The sequence below is a fragment of the Meles meles genome, chromosome 9, assembly GCF_922984935.1.
Source record: "Meles meles chromosome 9, mMelMel3.1 paternal haplotype, whole genome shotgun sequence".
NCBI classification, from domain to species: domain Eukaryota; kingdom Metazoa; phylum Chordata; class Mammalia; order Carnivora; family Mustelidae; genus Meles; species Meles meles.
Genome location: NC_060074.1, coordinates 18199256 through 18218980, shown reverse-complemented (window position 1 = coordinate 18218980; position 19725 = coordinate 18199256). Strand labels below are relative to the sequence as shown.

General features: G+C 39.3%; 1 protein-coding gene across 2 annotated transcripts in view; it reads right to left on the bottom strand.

Annotated features, from left to right (window-relative positions):
* The window catches only part of ADAM23 (ADAM metallopeptidase domain 23), a 179040-nt gene that overhangs the window by 4583 nt on the left and 154732 nt on the right, over positions 1–19725 (bottom strand). Inside the window, exons 24-25 of one of the 2 annotated variants that reach the window (XM_046019347.1) lie at positions 17944–18055; positions 5703–5793 (exon numbers count right to left, since the gene is read on the bottom strand). In XM_046019347.1, the coding sequence (XP_045875303.1) occupies positions 5703–5793; positions 17944–18055 (203 nt within the window). The remainder of the gene's footprint in view (positions 1–5702; positions 5794–17943; positions 18056–19725) is intronic. The other variant, XM_046019346.1, reaches the window with a different exon arrangement.

Genomic DNA, 19725 nt, shown 5'->3' with positions numbered 1-19725 from the left:
CCTGCAGTCTGTTGGCCTAGCCGGTATTTGCAACAGTGCTACTTCCTTTTTTCCCCAGTCCCTGTCACCTCCAACAACCCTCTTTTGAGTCAATGTTCTTGATTGCTGCTGCTTGGGGTTCCAAAAGGGACCTCTCCCATAATGCATCTGGCAGAGTTTGTTAGCTTCAGAGCACTGGACCTGTGCCTACTACCCACACTCACAGCCCTTAAGGGTAGGTGTATGGTGTGTAAGGAACAGCTCTACCCGTGAATCACATGGGGAAAAACAAGCACTGCTTGACCTTGCCAAATGACCCTGAAGGACCAGGGGCTCCGCCAATTTAGCTATCTGTTGCTGGAATTCAAGAGAAATGCGAAACTAATGCCCCTTTAATTAAAAACGAATACAGAGGAAAGCTCAAGCCAGCTAGTGCTGTGCGTGTAAATGACTACACTGCTCAGGTCTAAATTCCCTTATTCAAATTCAGGGAATGGCAGATAACTAGCCATGTCCAAGGTCTTAACTAGAATCCACTTCATTTTTAAATGGAGATGTGAATTCCCATTTCAGCCTGGCATACAGTCAACCTCCAGTGTCCAAAAGCTTGTGCTCCTTTTCAAAGTCAGTGTTGGAAGTTTAGATTGCATTATTTTAAAGAAAATCTATTCTGTGGGTTGAATGAGTTCCCAGGTCAGACCAGGAGGACATGCCACCCTGTAGAACCATGTATTTATATGGGAAAATGGACTCTGACTACCAACAGGGCACTGTATTTTCCCTACAGACGTCCCAGAGGGAGGAAGGCAGGGCCCTGAGATGAGCACAGAAAAGAACCCTCCCGCAGCAGGCTGACTGTGAGGGCTCCTCACGTATCAATGGCAAAACTACCAAGGTGAGTTGTGAGAACTCACCATATATTGAGAACTGCCTGCCCTGAATTTTCTACATGAAAAAAATCTTTTTTTTCCCATTTTAATGTGAAAGTGCAACTATCACAGGTAGATAATCGCTGTCTCCCTTCCACAACTGTTTCAACTGAATTCCCTCCGCTCACTAGGATTGGGAAGGCAACAAACTTTCTCATCATAATCCTTAAGGTATTTCAGGATCATTGTACAATATGACCATAATCCATAAGTTTTGCTTTGATCTCGTTTTCATCAATCTTGATGACGTCTGAAAAACTTGTACTTTTGTCTACAACATATGTTATATATATATATATATAAAACATCAAAACAAAACTCTCAGGTAACAACAACCATCTCTGTCTGTAAAGCCTCTAGTACTTTCAAGGGTATTTACCAACTGCTATCACCTTCTTATCTTGCCACAATGAGTTATCACTGCTCACCAAGAATCCGTCACTCACGACCCCTCCTAGGGGACCTTCGTAAGCCACCTTTGACAGCGTTCCCCAGAGGGCTGCGTCAGGGTGCTGACCGTGGATCTTCCTGGCCAGGCTGCTAAGTCTGAGTGAGAAAGTACCTAACCCAGGAGCTGTAGGGTTTAAGGAATTAGGTTCCTTGTTCCCCACTGGGATATGGTCATGGGATTCAGATACGCAGCAGCTTGGTTTTCCTCATAGGGAGACTACCTACGATTAATTCCATTTCCTAATTCTACAAAAATAAAAAACAAAAGACATTTACTCTTTTTGAGAAAAGAGAATTAGCAATATTAAATTCCTTTCGAGTTTCATCCAACTTGATATTCAGGATTTCAACTTTCCTTGTGATAAACCCAGATATGATCCTTTACGTATCATTCATGTGAGTACCTTCTCTTTAACCTGTTCTTTAGCATGTCCTCTGAAATGAACACAGAACAAACAGAGTTGCTTATGGTCGAGATCAGGCTCAGTAAGAACTTATAACCCAAGTAACTTCTTATAGAGAGGAAATCACGGTTACTATGTAGATTTATTAAAGTAACACTTTTGACATCAAGAGCAGCTCTGCCAAACGTATGACCACTACTGCCACTGAATTCCATTGAGAGCCAGTGGTAGGAAAGTGGGGCATGGTAACAGGGCTCCACAGTCTGAGGCGTGCTAACATGGTTGGAAGAGTTCGAGGCTCCTCCTCAAATCCAATCAACAAACTGTCTCTGTTACCTTCAAGTTCCTTTCCTATTATCAGCTAGAATTTCTCTTTCTGAGCACCATGGTTCATGGTGTTCACAACTTCATAGGCGTATAAATAACTATATCACTCACATGTCATTCCTATATTCAAATTTAGGGAATAACCAATAAAAAGCCATGTCCAAGGTGGGAATGGCAATTCTGTTGATTTTCAAATAGAAACTTCAAATCATCTTTTCATGTATTTTTTACCCTTTCTAGGATTTAGAGAAGATGCTACAGAATGGCCCTTCATCTACTTGATTCTTCTAGTGTTTAGTAAAAGCAAAAACCCTAAAAATCAAATCAAGCAGCATTACTATTCAAAACTGAATAGAGGCCATGAGTCTTCATGAGTCAACCAGGACCAAGGTCTGCAGTACTCTGCAGCACATCCCTTAGCTTTAGTCTGTGTGTAGGTGATGGGGAGGAAAAGGAACATGGGGGCCTTGAGCTTATAAAAAGATGCAAATTTGGGAGAAAAGTTGGACAATTAGGTGTGCCAAGAAGCTACCTTCATTTTTCACAGGATTTCTCAGAGAAATGAACTAATGCTCCGAAGACTGGGAATCCATAAACCAACTACTTCCGGAGTATGGGCTTAACTGAAGTTACTACACATGACCCTATGTACAGGATGTGTTCAATAAAATAGCCTACCAAATAAAGCATTTTTGAGTTTTACAACATTGCTTATGGAAATCTTGTTTGCATTAAGCAAAGCTTGCAAATTATTATTCTGCTAGAAAGATGTCATCTAGATGTATATTGTTTTTATCACAATTATCCTGACCAAACTTCATTATCACTTATTCACACAAAGGTGCACACAGTCACACATGCATGCACACTCACGGAGACATGCTTTTTACCACCTATTTCAGAGGAAATATGGCTTAAGAAAAAGTCTGTAGAGAATGGCAGACATTGTCAGGGGTCAGAGCATAGCTGTTTTCTCCTTTATACTTGAACGGGACAGGTATGGTATGACACTTCTTCCACATTTTAATGACTCAGTGTTCCAGCCCAAGAAACGTGACTTTAGGAAAAAGCAATACTTCCCTTGAGCAGTGAACGTGGTTTCCTTTGACTTAAAAGTTTAAGGACCCTCCAGTTCTTCAGGCAACTTGGCTACTTGCTTTGCTTTTCTCTTTTAGTAAAACACAATTCCAGGAAGGATTTCCAATGACCGGATTTAGAGCAATCCCTTTTACAAACTATTTTCTACTTCTGATCCTAAATGACCTTCTTTTGTATTTACACTGAACTCAGTGAAAAACTCAAAGACTTTCAGTTCAACTAGCAAATAACTTCTAGACCAAGAGTCTCCAAAATCCCCAAGTCGGGGGGTGGTGGGGAACTTAACCTGCATCATCGGGCACCCAAAGCCTATTCTTGCAAAGTGGAAGTAGTGGTTTAACATTTAATGTAAACCATATGGCTACTGTTAAAATCAAAAGCAAATTCAGATGGCAACCAACAGTCTTCACAAAGAGGAGGGGCTCCTCCAAGTTTAAACTTCTAAAATTGAAGCATTATTCTGGTTTCGCTTTTTTTCTTTGCTTTAGGTCATAAAGATACTTCACATTATCGTGTGCCTCCCTATAATGTTTTCCTTTACAGTAACTGTTAGGGTCATAGGGCACGGGAAGGGGTATTGGCTTAGCACAGCAGGATGCATGTCTGCACGGTAGTCCCCACTTGGCGGTCAGCAGGGGCTGTTTCTCACCTCACTAGGTGTCCACCTCCCCTTCCTTTTCTCTGTTCTTCTGATGATTAGACATATTTCTCACATGTAAATAATCTGCACAGGGCCTAATCCACTTATATACACAGTGATGAAGGCTTTTCCGTTTTTCCCCAAAGAAACATGCAATTCAAGCTGTGCGCTAGGCCAGGCCACTGTTTTGAGGTCCTGCTACAGAACAGTGCTCTTGTCTCCAAAGGCCGAGATGGTCAATTTGGCGTTGTGTGCGGCTGGATAGCAAAAGATGCACAGGACTGTTTTCTAACCCTTGAAACTGAGGCTTCCTGATGCTAAGAAGGCTTAAGTTTGGGCACAAGCCAAATTTATTTTTCTTGAAGCATATTTATAAAAAGTTCAAGGGAGCATTATAAAATAATAACGCATCATGGAACTACCATAATGTGCAATGACTTTTTAACAGTAATATGGCACTAAGAAAAAACTTTTGCTTGAATTAGGTTAGCCAAAACCAAAGAACAACAACAACATATATGTCTTGTGTTGTTGTTGTTGTTGTTAGGTATCATGACTGACTCATTATCTGTGCAATGTTTTGTTAATACCACAAGGAGAAATTCAAGTTTGAGCTGCCCATTTTGTGTGTGTTTTTGAAAACACAATGATGCCCAAACTACAGTTTCAGCAAACAAGTTCAAGTTTACAAATATCTCTGTAAAAAGGAAGTGCCATTTGGTAACAACTTTCCAAGTTGAAGCCATTCAACAACTTGTAGGCTTACTCATTAAATCTTAATGTAACAAGATTAGGAGAAAATATTGAATGTATTGAAATCGTCATGTGGTTTGTTTTTCCTTCCTAATCAGTTTCTAATAACATTTTATCTGGTTTCAATATTTTGATTTCAGGATTCAAAATGTAAAATAGCATAAAGTTCATAATTGATGCAATTATTCAGATCATTCAAGTAAAAAACTTCCTCTATTGAGTAACCGATAGAGTGGGCTTTGAATTTAGGTAATAGTCTTATTTCCCACTTAAATTTGTTCCTATAGATCTGGTTGGGACTTAATTTATCACAGGGAGCATTTGGCACAGGAAGTTTTATCTATAAATCATAGTATTCAAGCCACCAAAGTACGAAAAGATATAAAAAGTAATTATCCAATGAATCTGAGCTATGAAAAGAGCTAAACTTGATAAGATAGCTTTACAGATTTTGATCATAATTAAGGTTGATTTGTGAATTTCTGCCATGTGTATTTGAACAAACTTAGTTGAGTGATCCATGCACAGTCCAAACTAAAAGGGAACAAACAGTTAATTTGCAGTTAATTAGAAAATATTTAGGTATCACCACACCACAGATTTCAAATTCCAATGTGAAACCAATTCAGTCAATAAGGAAGCTTTTCAAATCACAAAGTTATGAATAATGTTACGTGTGAAAAATAAAGAACAAATAGTTACTTAGGTTGTGAAAACCTCAAAATGTCAGTGGACTATAAACCAGTTTTAAACAGACGCAAAGGCTTTATATCCACTTATTTCCGACTACCTAGTTTCCTAATCATCGTGTATAAAAAACTTTATCTCAGGATGCTTGCTCCTAAAAGCTGGAGTGCCTTCTCCTGGAGAACCTCTCCTTTGTTCTCCTGAAGCTTGTGCATGTGGAATGCCTTTGACATTTCCTGTCCTCCTACGAGCCTGAAGACGACATCTGTGGATCCATGTTTCTTCTTCCCTAACCCGTTTCTCAATAAAAATACGTACTTGTAGCGATTTAGCGTTAAACCTGGCAATCTTGTAGCAGGAACTCAAAACTTGGTTATGTAAGCAGAAAAGAGAAGTGCCAGAGCCACTGAGAAGCAGACATGCGCTGTTGCTTACTTAAATCCCCATCCTGTGCCCCCAAGGACAATGGCTGCTACCAGGATGGCACCAGCGATGGAGCCTATTATGAGATTGGTGGCACTAGGACCTGTGACAAAGGATCATGGGAAGAAAGTCATATGAGCCAACGCCTGTCGTTACCACAGGGAAAGGCAGTTAAGCGGTTTCAGGAAGTAAATACCCTGCATTAAAAAAAAAAAATTGCTAAACACGTCAATCACCTGTATTGACTTAGCTTAATTGCACTTCCGATGTTGCGGAGAGCTACTGCTTGGAGAGGAATGGCCTCCACAGCTACAGCGTCCGCACTGCTGACGCTGAGCTTCCTTTAAATTCACCTGCCACCAGATCGGAAGCAAATGCACCCCAACAGCCGGCACTGCCCTTCTTTCTTCTCCTCCTCCTTCCCAAGATCATGAATCAAACAAGCAAAAGAGCACATCGAGAACACAGATGGGTTAGGATTAGCCTGACTTGACTGGCCCATGAGGGCAGGAACAGAGGGGAAAATATTCTAATCAAGTGCTCTTTCAAGCCCCGCACTAAGTGGTGCAAAGGCTACTTTTTTTTTTTTTAAATCCTCCACGTGGAAACAGTTCACACTTAAAATTTCGAAGATCTGACTTTGAAGCCTTGCTCTCAGAGAAGCGTTTCTTTTTTTTTTTTTTTTTTAAAGATTTTATTTTTATTTATTTATTTGACAGAGAGAGATCACAAGTAGTCAGAGAGGCAGGCAGAGAGAGAGGAGGAAGCAGGCTCCCTGCTGAGCAGAGAGCCCGATGCGGGGCTCGATCCCAGGACCCTGAGATCATGACCCGAGCCGAAGGCAGCGGCTTAATCCACTGAGCCACCCAGGCGCTTCACTGTAGGGATCCATACAGTGTTGAAACAACAATGGCGGGTGGTTCCAAATGCAAGACAGGGAGGAACCCTAAAATTCCTCTGGGGGATTCTGTGGGAAACGGAAATGAGATTCTGCAGGTTCAGTTGAGACTATCTTTCAAGTCCCCATTTGCAAGTTGCGGCCTGGAGATAAAAGGGAGCGGAAAGGACAGTAAGACAGAAAACCCAAGGTGGAGTTTCCATCAATTGTTTGAGTCAGAGGTGATACATAGAACAGCACATCCTTTCCACTCACAGGGGAAAATGCCTTATCTCGAGTTCTCAATTTAAGTGACATTAATTTAATTCCAAGAATTATTTTGAATATCACATCCTTTGGGATGCTAATACATAGGTACAGGACCCCTATTGGCACCATACTTCCAGTCCTGACTGAATATCCTGTTCTGGAAGCCACAACACTACTTCTGGTATTTTCCCTAAACCCCTTCATTTCTGTGTAAAAAATTCTCTTTTCTGCTCACATTGGTGCCCTCAACTGTGTACATAAATGGATGCCATCTTGAGCAGCACTAAAATCGTGTGCATCACAGGTTTTTAATTCCGAGACCACCCAGTGCTTGTCAGGGAGAGTAGAAAGGTGGGAGGACAGTGGCAATGGGGGTTTGAGGATGTGGTCTCTTCAGGATTGTGGGCTTGTGACGCATTCTTAAGACTAACCACTGAAGTCCTACAGAACACACATCTCAGTGGCCTTCAGCAATGCACAAATAACAATAACTAGTAACAAGAGAGCAAGAAAGGCAGGCTGGTCACTGTGCATTGAGCACTTACTATGTGTCAGGTGCGGTTCTAAGCACGTGACAAATACTAGCTCACTGGATCCTCACAAAAACCATACGAGGTAGGAATGATGACTATCCCTGTTTAATAGAAGAAGAAACCGTGGCTTCTAGAATGTAGTGACAGAGGCAAGATTTGAAGACTGATTTGTCTGACTCTAAAGCATATGCTATAAATCAAGGGTCAGCAAGCTATAGCCCACTGCCCAAATCTGGCCCCACTTCCTGTTTTTGTGAAGAAATTTGATTGGAAGACAACCACACTCATTCCTTTTCATGTTGTTTACAAGTTGCTTTTGTGCGAAGACAGCAGAGCCATAGGTTGTGGCAAACATCCTGTGGCCTGCGAAGTCAAAACCATTTACCCACTGGCCCCTTGTGGAAAGTTCGAGAACCCCTGCTCTAACAAAACATTCCATTTATATGTATTTCCTTCCCACACTTCTATACGGAAACACATTTTGAAACAAACATTGAGAAAATATTTATATTTCTGCGTACATTATGCTTTAGGCATCATTTGCATTTTACTAGCTCAGAAAACAGGCTTGGTTAGAATCAATACATAATTCATGAGAAATGATTCCTGATTTATAATTATAAACTACAGAGTAGGAAAAAAAGCCCCCCATCCCCACCCCCCAAGAAAATCCCAAACACACAAAAAAACCCAAACCTCTGTCCATGGAATCCTTAGTGACTGAATGAACATGACACCATCAGCTGAGCTAGGAAGTTTTAAAACAATTGGTATTGTGCTACTGTGGATTTTTTAAAAATTACATCTATGATTTAGCAATTATGGTAAAATTTAGATATAGAAGGAAAACAATCAGCTAATAAATAAAAATAGTGTATGAACCAAGGATAATAAATAACAAATCTATTTTTAGGGAAAAATTACACTCATATGGACTTACCTGTCACAACCAGAAACAGGCACAAACCAACAAGATCGGAAAGGAGGATGAGAACAAAGGCTGGTAACAAGGACCCTGCTTTACAACAAATGCCTTGGGGTTTGCCTATCTCTAAGGCTCAAAGGGAAACCTGTTAAAATGCATTCCTTAGTTGGTACACTGCAGCACATCACAATTACGGTTAATAAATAATCTAAAAAACACCATTGGAAAGATTTTCTTTAAAGAAAACTATCTTTCTTTAAGGAGGAATTTCACATAAATGTATATAGAAAATTTCCCCTGGAAAAGGAGTTACTTCTATATATAACCCAGTCTGCAGATCCAAGGTGAGATTATACAATACAGGGTTTATTTTCTCTAAAGGTATTACCTCTACCATACTACGTTCTTTTCTAACAAGTAAAGAGAAACAAAATATCTTTCCCAGTGTTTCTAGCTGCCCTGAGTTAACTACCTCACAGTCCCTAGCAGAAGGATGTGAGTGAGCCGATGCAAGTCTAGTCAAAGTCCTTCACACCAGGCGAGAGAAAGTTCAGGTACTCTTTAACACAGAGCAGGACCTTACTGATGTTCAGTGCCTGGCTCTCCTCGGCCCTGAATGGAAGAGCACCTGGGGGCTGTCGTTACTGGGACTAAGGAGTTCGGAAAGTGTGTGATAGGATCAACACGCCCGTAGTTTGGACCGGTTGAGTAGAGGGTATCCGGTGATTCCTTAAGACACTAGTACTTCATCCCTGGGCCACTGGGAAGTGTTACCACCGCCCACGTGAACACAAAGACAGCACATGAAGGGGTATTTCTGTCATCTGTAAGTGTTCTCTAGAATTAGGGAGAGAGGGGAAACAATCACAATAATCTTTTGGCCTGCAGATTAGCAACCTCATGAAGGCAATATCCATGGAGAACTGACACCTATTTTGAGGCTGTAGATCAAGTACAGAGTAACCTAAATGAAGGCACCAGAAGAGCTTATATTTCTGTGAGAGATCGACAGGCAAGTGACACATAATTTACTAATTAATGCACTGGCTACTTTGAAGACAAAACCACCAGATAATTGGCAACTATTCACTGAAGGTTTTGCAGGTTTGGATAAATACCTCTTTCTTCTTCATACTCTTAGTCCCAAATATTTATGTGAATTTCTAATTTGAATTATCTATTTTATATGAAAAAAATGAAGGCAATATCCTACATATCTTCCTTGAAAAAATTAAGCCAAAGCCTCCCCTATCATTTTAATTAAAAGGAAAATGTATTAGTGACTATCATTCAGATTATCTTAAAAAGAAGTTACAGCCGTTGATAATACTTATGTAGATATGTGGATCTATTTGGCTGGTGAAGATCGCATTCATTAAAGGAATCCTAATCAAACACTCATATTAAAAACATTTTTTTGGCCAATAAAAAATAATGATAATAAAAGGTCTGTATCTTGAAGTGGCTTTTGGTAAGTAGAGGAGCAATGAAAGCTTTTGGACCATCATCTTAATTCTGAAGACATCATAAGCACCCCAGTATTATTTTATGCCCCACATTATTCCAGACAGGAGAAGGTTCTTCACTGCACAAGAAAACCACACGACACAAGCATATCCAAACCACACCACAAGTTGCAGTAGCATGGGACTCATGTCAACGAGACAACACACAGTAGGGGTCAGGTACCAAGGGTCAGCTCACACACCAGGAACCAAAGAGAAACACTCTGAAACTCACAAAGATGCTTACTCTATTCCCCACCCTGTGCCTCCAAAAATCACCCCCAGGGCCAGAACGGTGCCTGCCACAGCACCTATCAGCCTGCTTGTGGCCATGTTCACTGTGTGGAGGGAAAACGGAGATTTTTTTTTAACATAGGAAATGAATTACACACCGGCTTTGTTAACACACAAAATAATCTATTTAGTAAATCCTTTGAGAGTCAGTTAAATACTGACATCTTTCCATTAACATTTGAGATGAAGGTCTATGTACACACTGAAAATACTTGAGGATAATTCCGGTGATTTTGAGGATAATTAAGCCTCAAACTCCACAAACCCTTCTTAAAAACATCATCTCTTATAAATACTTTTAAACACATAAATAACCTACTTGGAATTAGAGTTCCTACAAGGAATGAGTTGGAATTAAAATGCTACTTAAATTGCATAACAGCAAGTCTGGATTTTAATTACCAAGTAACAAACCATTAGTATACTTTATAAACTTCTCAAACGGCAAAAGAAGCCTAAGGAGCTATGCGTTTTAAAAATTCAGAACTTTTCCCCCAATTTTGTGAAAATCCTTACAAATTTAAAACAGAATTATCTTTAAAATTAAGTGTATTTTCACATAGAAGAATGTATTTCACCTAACTCTGCGATGTCTGGGTTTCTGTCCCATTAGTTGGACATTTAGGTTTCTTGTTGACAGTTCCCAGTGCATAAACTATTCACTGAGAGAAAGTTAGGGTCACTGGGAAGCTTGGGACGGCCCGGCGGTCGATGACTGAGTGGAGACACTCAATCCCCGCACATCATCCCTTCCATGCAGAGATTTTGGATACTGCAAAAAGGGCCTGCAATGAGCAGAGGTCCCCAAGATGCTCTCCACACAGGCAAGATGAAGCTTCGTGTTGAGGCAGGAAGCAGATTAGTTATGATTGAGTGTGTGTTTGCCGGGGGGACGGGTAGGTGGAAGCATGTGGACATACACACACTCTACCTCTTCTCCATGAGAACCAAAAGTACTGGCTTCAGATCACTTTACTAATGAAAAGAGAGATTCACTTTGATAAGGCGGCATCACACAGACCAGGTGCCGTGAGACAGTGAAGCAAAGCAAAGAACCACAATTTGAACTCACAGTTTTTTTAAGGCGTAATACTGGTTTCATTGACTTTTTTGTCTAACTGCGCTCCCACAGAAGAAAGAGAACCTTGGATCTCCAACTCTGGTGAGCAGCTGTACTTCAATTTATCACATGGCAAACAGTATGAGGGAGAGATTCTAGTTTTATCATTGGGTAGGCATGAGCTGAGTTGTTCTTAAAAAGCAAAAAAAAAAAAAAAAGGATGGGAAACACAACAAAAAACAGAGAAAGTCTACTGAGGGCACTGAGAGGAATGTTAAGAAGACCAACATAAGGTGGTGGTGATATTTTCCAAATATGACAATACATTATAATCCAAAATAACCTAAACTATATCTCAGATTTCTAAATTGTGGAGGCTAATACTGGAATGAAAGGTATTACAGATATAAATACTCATTTTTTTTAAGATCGTAAAAATCACTGCCTTCAGAATACTAAATTAACAAGGATATATTATTTTGTGGTTGATTGATTGAATGATTGATTTTGCTGAAGATTTGGACATTGGCCCTCACAGCCAAAAGGCGTGAAAGTCCTATTACCTTCAGTTTTTATATAAGCTACAACTCTTTATAATGCTGAATTGTAGGAAAACACACACACACACACACACACACACACACACACACCAGCAAAATGTGGTGCTAAATGAATATCTGATAAATTTTAAAAACTGTAACTGCATGAATGATGAATAAAATAGCAATTTAAGGAGGCTTTTGTGTTTGCTATGGATGTAATTGTTCACTGTAGAATCAAGAAGATGAGGCAATCTGTCATGTGGGTTTTAGAAACCAACCAGAGGAGCAAGGCATTGCTAAGTTGCTTCCAATACGCATTCCACATAAACAGTCTATAGTCTCTGCCAAGCAAGAATGACGATCTCCAAATTCTTAACGGATAACCACTCTTAACAGTAAAGCAAGATAAAATAAGTGGGAAAGAGCTTTTTCAAAAGTATCTCCTCTCCTCGTTTGCCTGCCTTCCCTCCCACACTACCTACACGGAAAATGTATGTTTTCCGTGTACGGAAAATGTACACTTGACTCTGTATCATGATACTTCACAGCGCTATCTCTTCAGGGGGTCATGACTCCACCTGCTTTTAAGCTGACATGAATTAATCGAGTGGCTCGCAAGTGGGTAGATTTTTACAGGGAACAACTTTGAAAACTGAGGGTTCAGCTGTTCCTCACAGCTACAAAGGAGATATCTTCTTATTAAAACAAACCAACAAACCAACCCTTGAGCTTTTGGGGGTTTATGCTGTCATTCTACTCTGTACTAATTTATTAACGACTTCACTGTAACTGTTCATTCATTCATTCCTTCATTTATTTGTCTATTAACTGTCTTTTTGTGTTCCAGGAGCTATGCCAGGCACATGATGATACACCTTATTTTTCTTTGCACCCCACCAAACCTGGAGATGGAACTTGGAAAGACTCTAGCCAATAACGCAATCCCCCTATTAGGGATTTGAGTTTGTTCCCTAACTCTTTAACGTACTTACCTTCACATTATAAGTTGTTTGTGGAAATTCTTTATTACCTAGCAGTATGTCTTCATTTTTGTTTCCTCATTAATCTCTGTTGTTTGTGGTTTATTATTATCACTGTTTGTCATTTGGGTTCCCTGCTATCTAGGATCACTCGTGCTAAAAAGGCAGAATTTTTAGTAAGCATGTAATATTAAGGTACGAACTACATCCTTCCTCTTTTTCATAAGACTCTCTATTTTATATGTAGAATTCTTCCACAGACAATTCATGCTTCAGATAGTGTGAAACTGTGCTTTTGAAAATGAAGAGTTGGGTTTTTTTTTCATACTTTTAGGGAGTTTCTGAACCAAAAAGGTACATTATTTCATCCATGTCATTCTAATGAGCCAAAGGGGCTATAATCCTGCATCCCTTAATACTTCAAAGGCAGGAGGCATCAAAGCCATCATTTGTACTCTATAAGCCAAGGTTCTTTCTGCAGGGATTTATGATTTTGCTAAAATTTAAGATTAGAAATAAACACTAAATATACTCTTTATACTTTAGAGCATAATATTGGCATGATGAACAGATGTGTTTTCTAGCTCCATATTTCAATGTTAAACACACAATCAGATCTCTTTACTCTTCTCCATAAAATTTAAAAAAGCAATTAAGTTCATTTTCAGGTACATTGGGACAAATGTCCAAAAAAGATGAAAAACAAATTATTTCATACAAAAACATTATTTCAGTCAGTTTACACTGTCACTGAGAATGTCACGGAGTTTTTCTGAACTCAGCTACTAAAAAAATTTTAAACCTGGTAAATCTTTGGTTATTGAGGAGGCCATTATTAATGAGAATAATACATAAGTGATACATAATTATACATGAGCATAATCATATATGGTAACATAGTATCCAATGGTCTGAACTACAATATCAAATATTTGTGCATTCACAAAGGAAGTTATCAACAAGATATATGGAAAAGGTACATGGAAACACTAAATAATATCCTTCAAGGTATTAACACTTAGAAATTATTGTTCTCAAAATACTAAATGCTAATAACATAATACTCCCTTGGCAGGTAATGGATCAGCTAGCCAGCTTAATCATTACCTGGTCACTGTTTCACTTCTTCCACTTACTGCTGTGCTGTGAGAACCAGAAGAATAACTGAATACTCAGCTTTAAATGAGGCAGTGCCCGATAACAGGAAAAGCAATCAGCTCAAGATTAGGTGATCTATGTTTGATTCTTGGCTCTGTCCCCATCTAGTGGTTAACCCAGATTAAGTTGGTTTTCTCCTTTGCAGAGCAATGGGTCTCAACTGAATGGCCACTAAGGCCCTTCTATCTCTGATTGATGACTATGGACATAATGAGGGGGGCTGACAAAGCTCGCAGGAATGATCTCTGCCCTTCCTTATCAATGACAACATGTGATGTGTTCCAGTTTCTTCTCTTCCCTCCCATAATGGTGATCCGAATCATCCAATGAGAGATGTTCCATTGTGTTGCATAATAAGCACCGTGCAAAGATGTCCATAAATTGTCAAAAATTACCAGTACTTCTACTGGCTCTCCCTGTAGCAGGTGGGAGTTCCAGGCCTTTTAAAGGGTGCAAACTTGTACCCCATGAGGACAAACCAAAATAATTTCTCTCCATGAATTCAGTGGACACACTGCAGGAGAAGAAGCACCAGAAGAGTCTTCATATGTGAAATAAATGACAATGTGGAGAAGTTGAGTGAAGTAATATGCAATAGAAAATCCTTTTTTAAAAAAATCCCTGCTCACATGGTCTGTGCTTTGAAATGCTATTTCCTGTCTTTAATAATTTTGGTTTGAGAAGTTGGAGGAAATAAACCAGTGTGCTTTAAACGGTGGGTCAACAAGTGCAGAGTGACTTCAGTGGCATTATTTTCATGTGCTTTTTTTGTCCCTACTCAGATGGAGAGGTTGAATTTTTATTCTTCCAGAAACTTACTGTTAAAATAAAATACGCAAACCACATCGGCTCATTTCTGATGCTCCCAAATCAACTGAAGCAATGTCACAGAGTTCTCCTTGATTCTTACTAATTAGGCTTTGAGCCAGAGGCCTGCAGTTAGAGACAATTTATCCTTTATGCCCACATTAGGAATAAAAAAGGCAACATTTTCAATTTTCTTTTTGAATTTTTTTCCTCCCTAACAAGAAAGCACACTAAACTAAGTATTTTGTAATATGCTGTCACTGTATTATACAGAAAACCTTCATGTATGGATAGGACTGGCCACATCATTTGGGTGTTGCCTCTTATACATGGCAAGCAATTGAGAAGCACCCACTGTGATCAGTAAAGTAAGTGCCACCCAAACTAATTCCATCATGAGAAAGAATATATGGCATTTAGAGGAAACCCGAGGCACCTCACAAGTTACTGAACCTACAGTAAAGAAAGTACAGATTGTTTCAGTATCTGGAGTTCATGACCTCCTCCTCTTCAACAAGGCAATATGACATGATTACTGATAAACTGAAAATCAGCACTAACGTGCACCATTTTATTTCCTTCACATGTTCCCAATGGGAAAGGATGTAACGTTTACTGAGTGCCTACAGTATCCCAAGGATATGTGGTCGTTTGATTGTAGACAGTCAATAAATATTTGCTATCTAGATAAAATTAGAGATAAAGTCCAGAGTTTCTCTATTACCATTTTCTTTTAGCCAGAGTATCAAAAGTAAAATCATAAACTCACTACATAAACTCACTGTTAAACTTTGATTTCTGTTGTTTCTCGCTTTACTAGTGTATTAATGGAGTTTTCTATAGAGACTAGAAAGATATTAATAACCATTATAGACAGAGCTATTTTATTTAGTCATACTAAAATTGCTTGCCTTTTCCAGAAATCTAATAATTTACAATAAGGACTGCTCTTCATTTGTAGGGATTAATGGCTTTTTTCAATTTAATCAAGATTACCAGAGTCACGAGGATTTTAACAATTTTAGAACCAGTGGGCACCTTTACTTCCCCTAGTGACTCCATTGTCTTCATTAAAAATGAGAAAAGAAAACATGCAACAGAAAAGAAACATACCAGGGTGTGTATATGGATTACCTCTGAGTTGTGGAATTAAGCATGATTTTTATTTTCTTTTCAATCTTTTCTGTATTTTCAAACTTCTCTACAATAAGCATGTATTCCTTGAATGGTCTTAAGAGTTATTTTTAAAATATAGAAGAGCACCACAGGGACAAGGAAAATAAGACAGAAGCCAACTGTGAATCTCTTCTCCAGATCGCAGCTGTTGACGCCTCCAACTAAGCTTTCTAGGCATGGGTGGGCGAGGGAATGGGGAACAGACAGAAGTAGACACCTGATAAACCCCCCGCCCCACCTAATGAAAGAGGACAGAGGCTAAACCAGTTGAGCTCTGATCATCTCTTCAGGCATCTTTATACATCACTCGAAGAGACAGCATCTAGAGCTTTAGGAGAATGAAGAGAAACTAATATGCCATGGAGAGAAATTCTGGAAAGTGTGAACATCTGCTTTTCTTGTAAGAGCCTTAAATCTGCTCTAAATCTAACTTCTGAAGGTGGATCCAAGAATTTTTTGTTCCAGTTCTAAAGTAACTAGAGACTGAATTTAAAAGTGGAACTGGTTCCTTTTTACAAACAGAAGAAGGAGAACAGAAATAGACTGTGAGGGCGTGACTATGAGTCCTACAGAATTTTAATTTCATGGCCATATTCTGCAAATGCACGGAGAGTGTTAAACACACCCACTATTACTGAACATTACACATGCACCCGGACCAGCTACATCTCTTCAGGAATCGAGGACCATGGAGCTTCATACATTTTTGAAGTCGTATTTTCCCATATGGACAATGCTGAAGTTCAGAGAGTTTAAATGAGTTTCATGCAAAACTAAGCAGATCAAATGCTACTATTTCTATATGTGTTTTTCCTACCTACAGGGAAAGCATCATGATAATTATTTATAAAATGCCATTAGTGGTACCATCAAAAAGAAGAAGACATCATATATCATGATGTATAATGTCATTGGGACCCACTCTTTGTACTAGTAACTGTGGTTTCTCAGGTACAATGCTGTAGGTGCTGAAGTAAGCCTATTGCAACGGATGCCTTTTTCAGACCTTTGAAAATCATATGAGGGATCTTGAATAGGGGGAATAATGAGAAAGTGATTACCATGTTCATGATGACAAAGACTATACTATAACACAACGTAATGGAAGACAATGAGCCTGACACTGGGCCCTTGGGTCCTGGCCCCAGACCTGTGTCTGGTTACCTGGGTAATTATAGGATGTCACCTGACTTCAAGGCCTGGGTTTTCTCATCCAGAAAATGAGGGTGGTTCTTATGGCCATTGAGACGCCTTCCAATTCTAAAATTTTAAGGGGCGCCTGGGTGGCTCAGTTTTCTGAGCATCTGACTCTTGACTCTGGCTCAGGTCATGATCTCAAGGTCATGGGATGAAGTCCTGAGTAGAGCTTCATGCTCAGCACAGAGTCTGCTTGAGAGTCTCTCTCTCTCTCCCTCTGCCCCTCCCCCTGCTCACTCTCCCTAAATAAATAAATAATAAATAAATAAATTCTTTTTAAAAAATAAGAATTAAAAAAAAATTCCAATTTCTTTCTGTCTGATGGCTGATTACAACAAAGTCCTGATCTTTCATGTTCTCTTTGAAGAATGAAAGTTCTGCGAAGATTTTCAACTTCTTTCTAATCAAAGCTGTGTTTAAACAGAGCACAGAAAACTGCCATCTCCCTCTGGAGGACTCAAATATTGAGGAATGAGTAGTCTCATCTCAGCCAAAAAGACTCTATCTATTAGAAAACTGGCATAGCATAGATACACTATAAAATGATGAACATATGTGATTATGGAAAAAGAAGGTTTAAAAGAAAGAAAGGAAACTGGAAGGAAGGAAACTGGTATACTTACTTCTTCCTCATCTCAGTTCTAAACTAAGAGGAAATTTAAACATCTTTGTATTGGTATTTGTATTAAAAATGTATTAAACATTTTGTATTTGGTATTTGTATTGAAAGCAACACATCATTCTAGAATCTTTAATTCTGCAGTAACATGAATTACATATTTGAATGGCAAAAAAAAAAAAAAACCAACAAAACCCACAAGATATTCTGATGTGTCTCCTTTCAAATCTATTAAGTTGTTATACTGGCACCATTGGAAGAGGACCAACAAATTCAGTACGCAATGGATTGAAACCGAAATCACACAAACCCTTGGGTCCTTCATCCTTGGGAGGGTGAAGGTTCCTGACTGGATCCCGGATGCTGCAGTCTGTCCCTGCCCAGGTGAAATCACAGATGCAGGTGGCTTCGTTACTGCACACCTGTGAAGAACAAAGAACACAGAGGGCACATTTTTGCTGTGCTTTTCTGAATAATGGCAAGAAAAGTAAAAGAGACATGGGGGAGGGCAGAAACTTTTAAAAACCATTTTGAATTTTTTAAGTCCCCCATGGTTGAGAAGGAGAGACGATGGATACATTAAATTGTTGGTGTTTTCTTGTTAATTAGAGAGAGAAAGAGCAATCCATTAAAAAGAAGAAACTTTTAACTAAATGTTAATTGTTTATGTTGAAAAATTATTTAAGTGTACAACTGTCTGAGGATGTCGTTTTTTTTCAGAAGTAGTTGTTTCTAAAGAACGTACTTTAGAAACATAAGCTTAATTCAAGAAATTAATAGATCCTGGGCTCCAGTGACAAGGCCAGAGATTAAAGACCAGAAGACACAAATCACCAATGCCCTGTTTTACCTCACTGCGTCCAATATCACATTTGTTTGGTGGCATTGTCTCAGCCAAATGAGCACCCCGCCCACCGCCCTTCTCTTAGTCAGTCAGGCTGAAGACCCCCTAGCATGATCTTTGTCTCCTTTTGCTTGTCCTGGAGACCAAGGAGCGTGCTGGAATAGGCCTGTAATTTAGATGAAATAAATCACCATCTGCAAACCAGAGACAGAGGTGTTTAAACACTTCTCTGCCTGTGAGATACATTCAGAGACCAATCATTAGAGGTAGTAAATTGAACATGAGCTTATTGCTGTAAGAAGCTTTTTAATCTGAATTGTTATAATATCACAATTATGATTAATGAGGCTGAATTTGAACTTCTATTTAACAGGATGAAAAAGTGGGTGGAGTAGTAGAGAATGAAGGGCCTTTCTAGGCGTTAAGTGCTATCATGTGTTCAGAACAGTAACTGGAAGGTCTCTCTGGGGCTTTTATTTTGACAGAGTGATTACTGCACATTGACTTTCTGTAAGGCATCTGATTTAATCCTCACTCTAGCAGCCTAGTGGCTGATAGAGGGTAAGTGACTTGCCCAAAGTCAACAGGAGAACAAGAAGCAGAGCCAGGACTCAAACCCATGGCTCCATCTAGCCTCCAAATCCATGCTCTAAATCACTAAGCTACGCTGCCCTCTCTCCATCCCACAAGCCTAGGATTCAACCAAACGTGAAACTCTAAATAGTCACTGGGCATGTCCTCCTTAGGCCTCTCTACCTCTTTTTCCTCCACATTGTCTGCTAGCTATATTCTGAATTACGTTTACCTTCATTCCAGCATCTTCCTTTTACATTATCACTCTCAAAATTTCTTCATGTCTCCTTTTTTTTCCATTTCTAAAGTCTGTATTAATTTTTTGGAAATATCTTTCTTTGATTAAACCAATTTAAATAGTTATTAAAATTTGTTTCTAGATATTAAGCCTAGGTTTGCCAGGAAGTGTCTGCCCAACCACTTCACAGAATTACAAATATAACTCATTCAACTAGTTCATGGAATTAGAAATACATGCAGGTGTGAATAGAGACAGCCTCTTCTCTTCAGCTGGTAAAGGTCTGAGCATAACTGTTCGACTTGAAACATGTGAATTCTATCAGTGATCCAAGCTCTAGTCTACGCGATCGGGCACACACAATGCTCGGGATACAGGCTGAGTAGCTAAAAGGGAATTACTGGGAGGAATGAAGTTATTTTGAATGGTACAAAGTA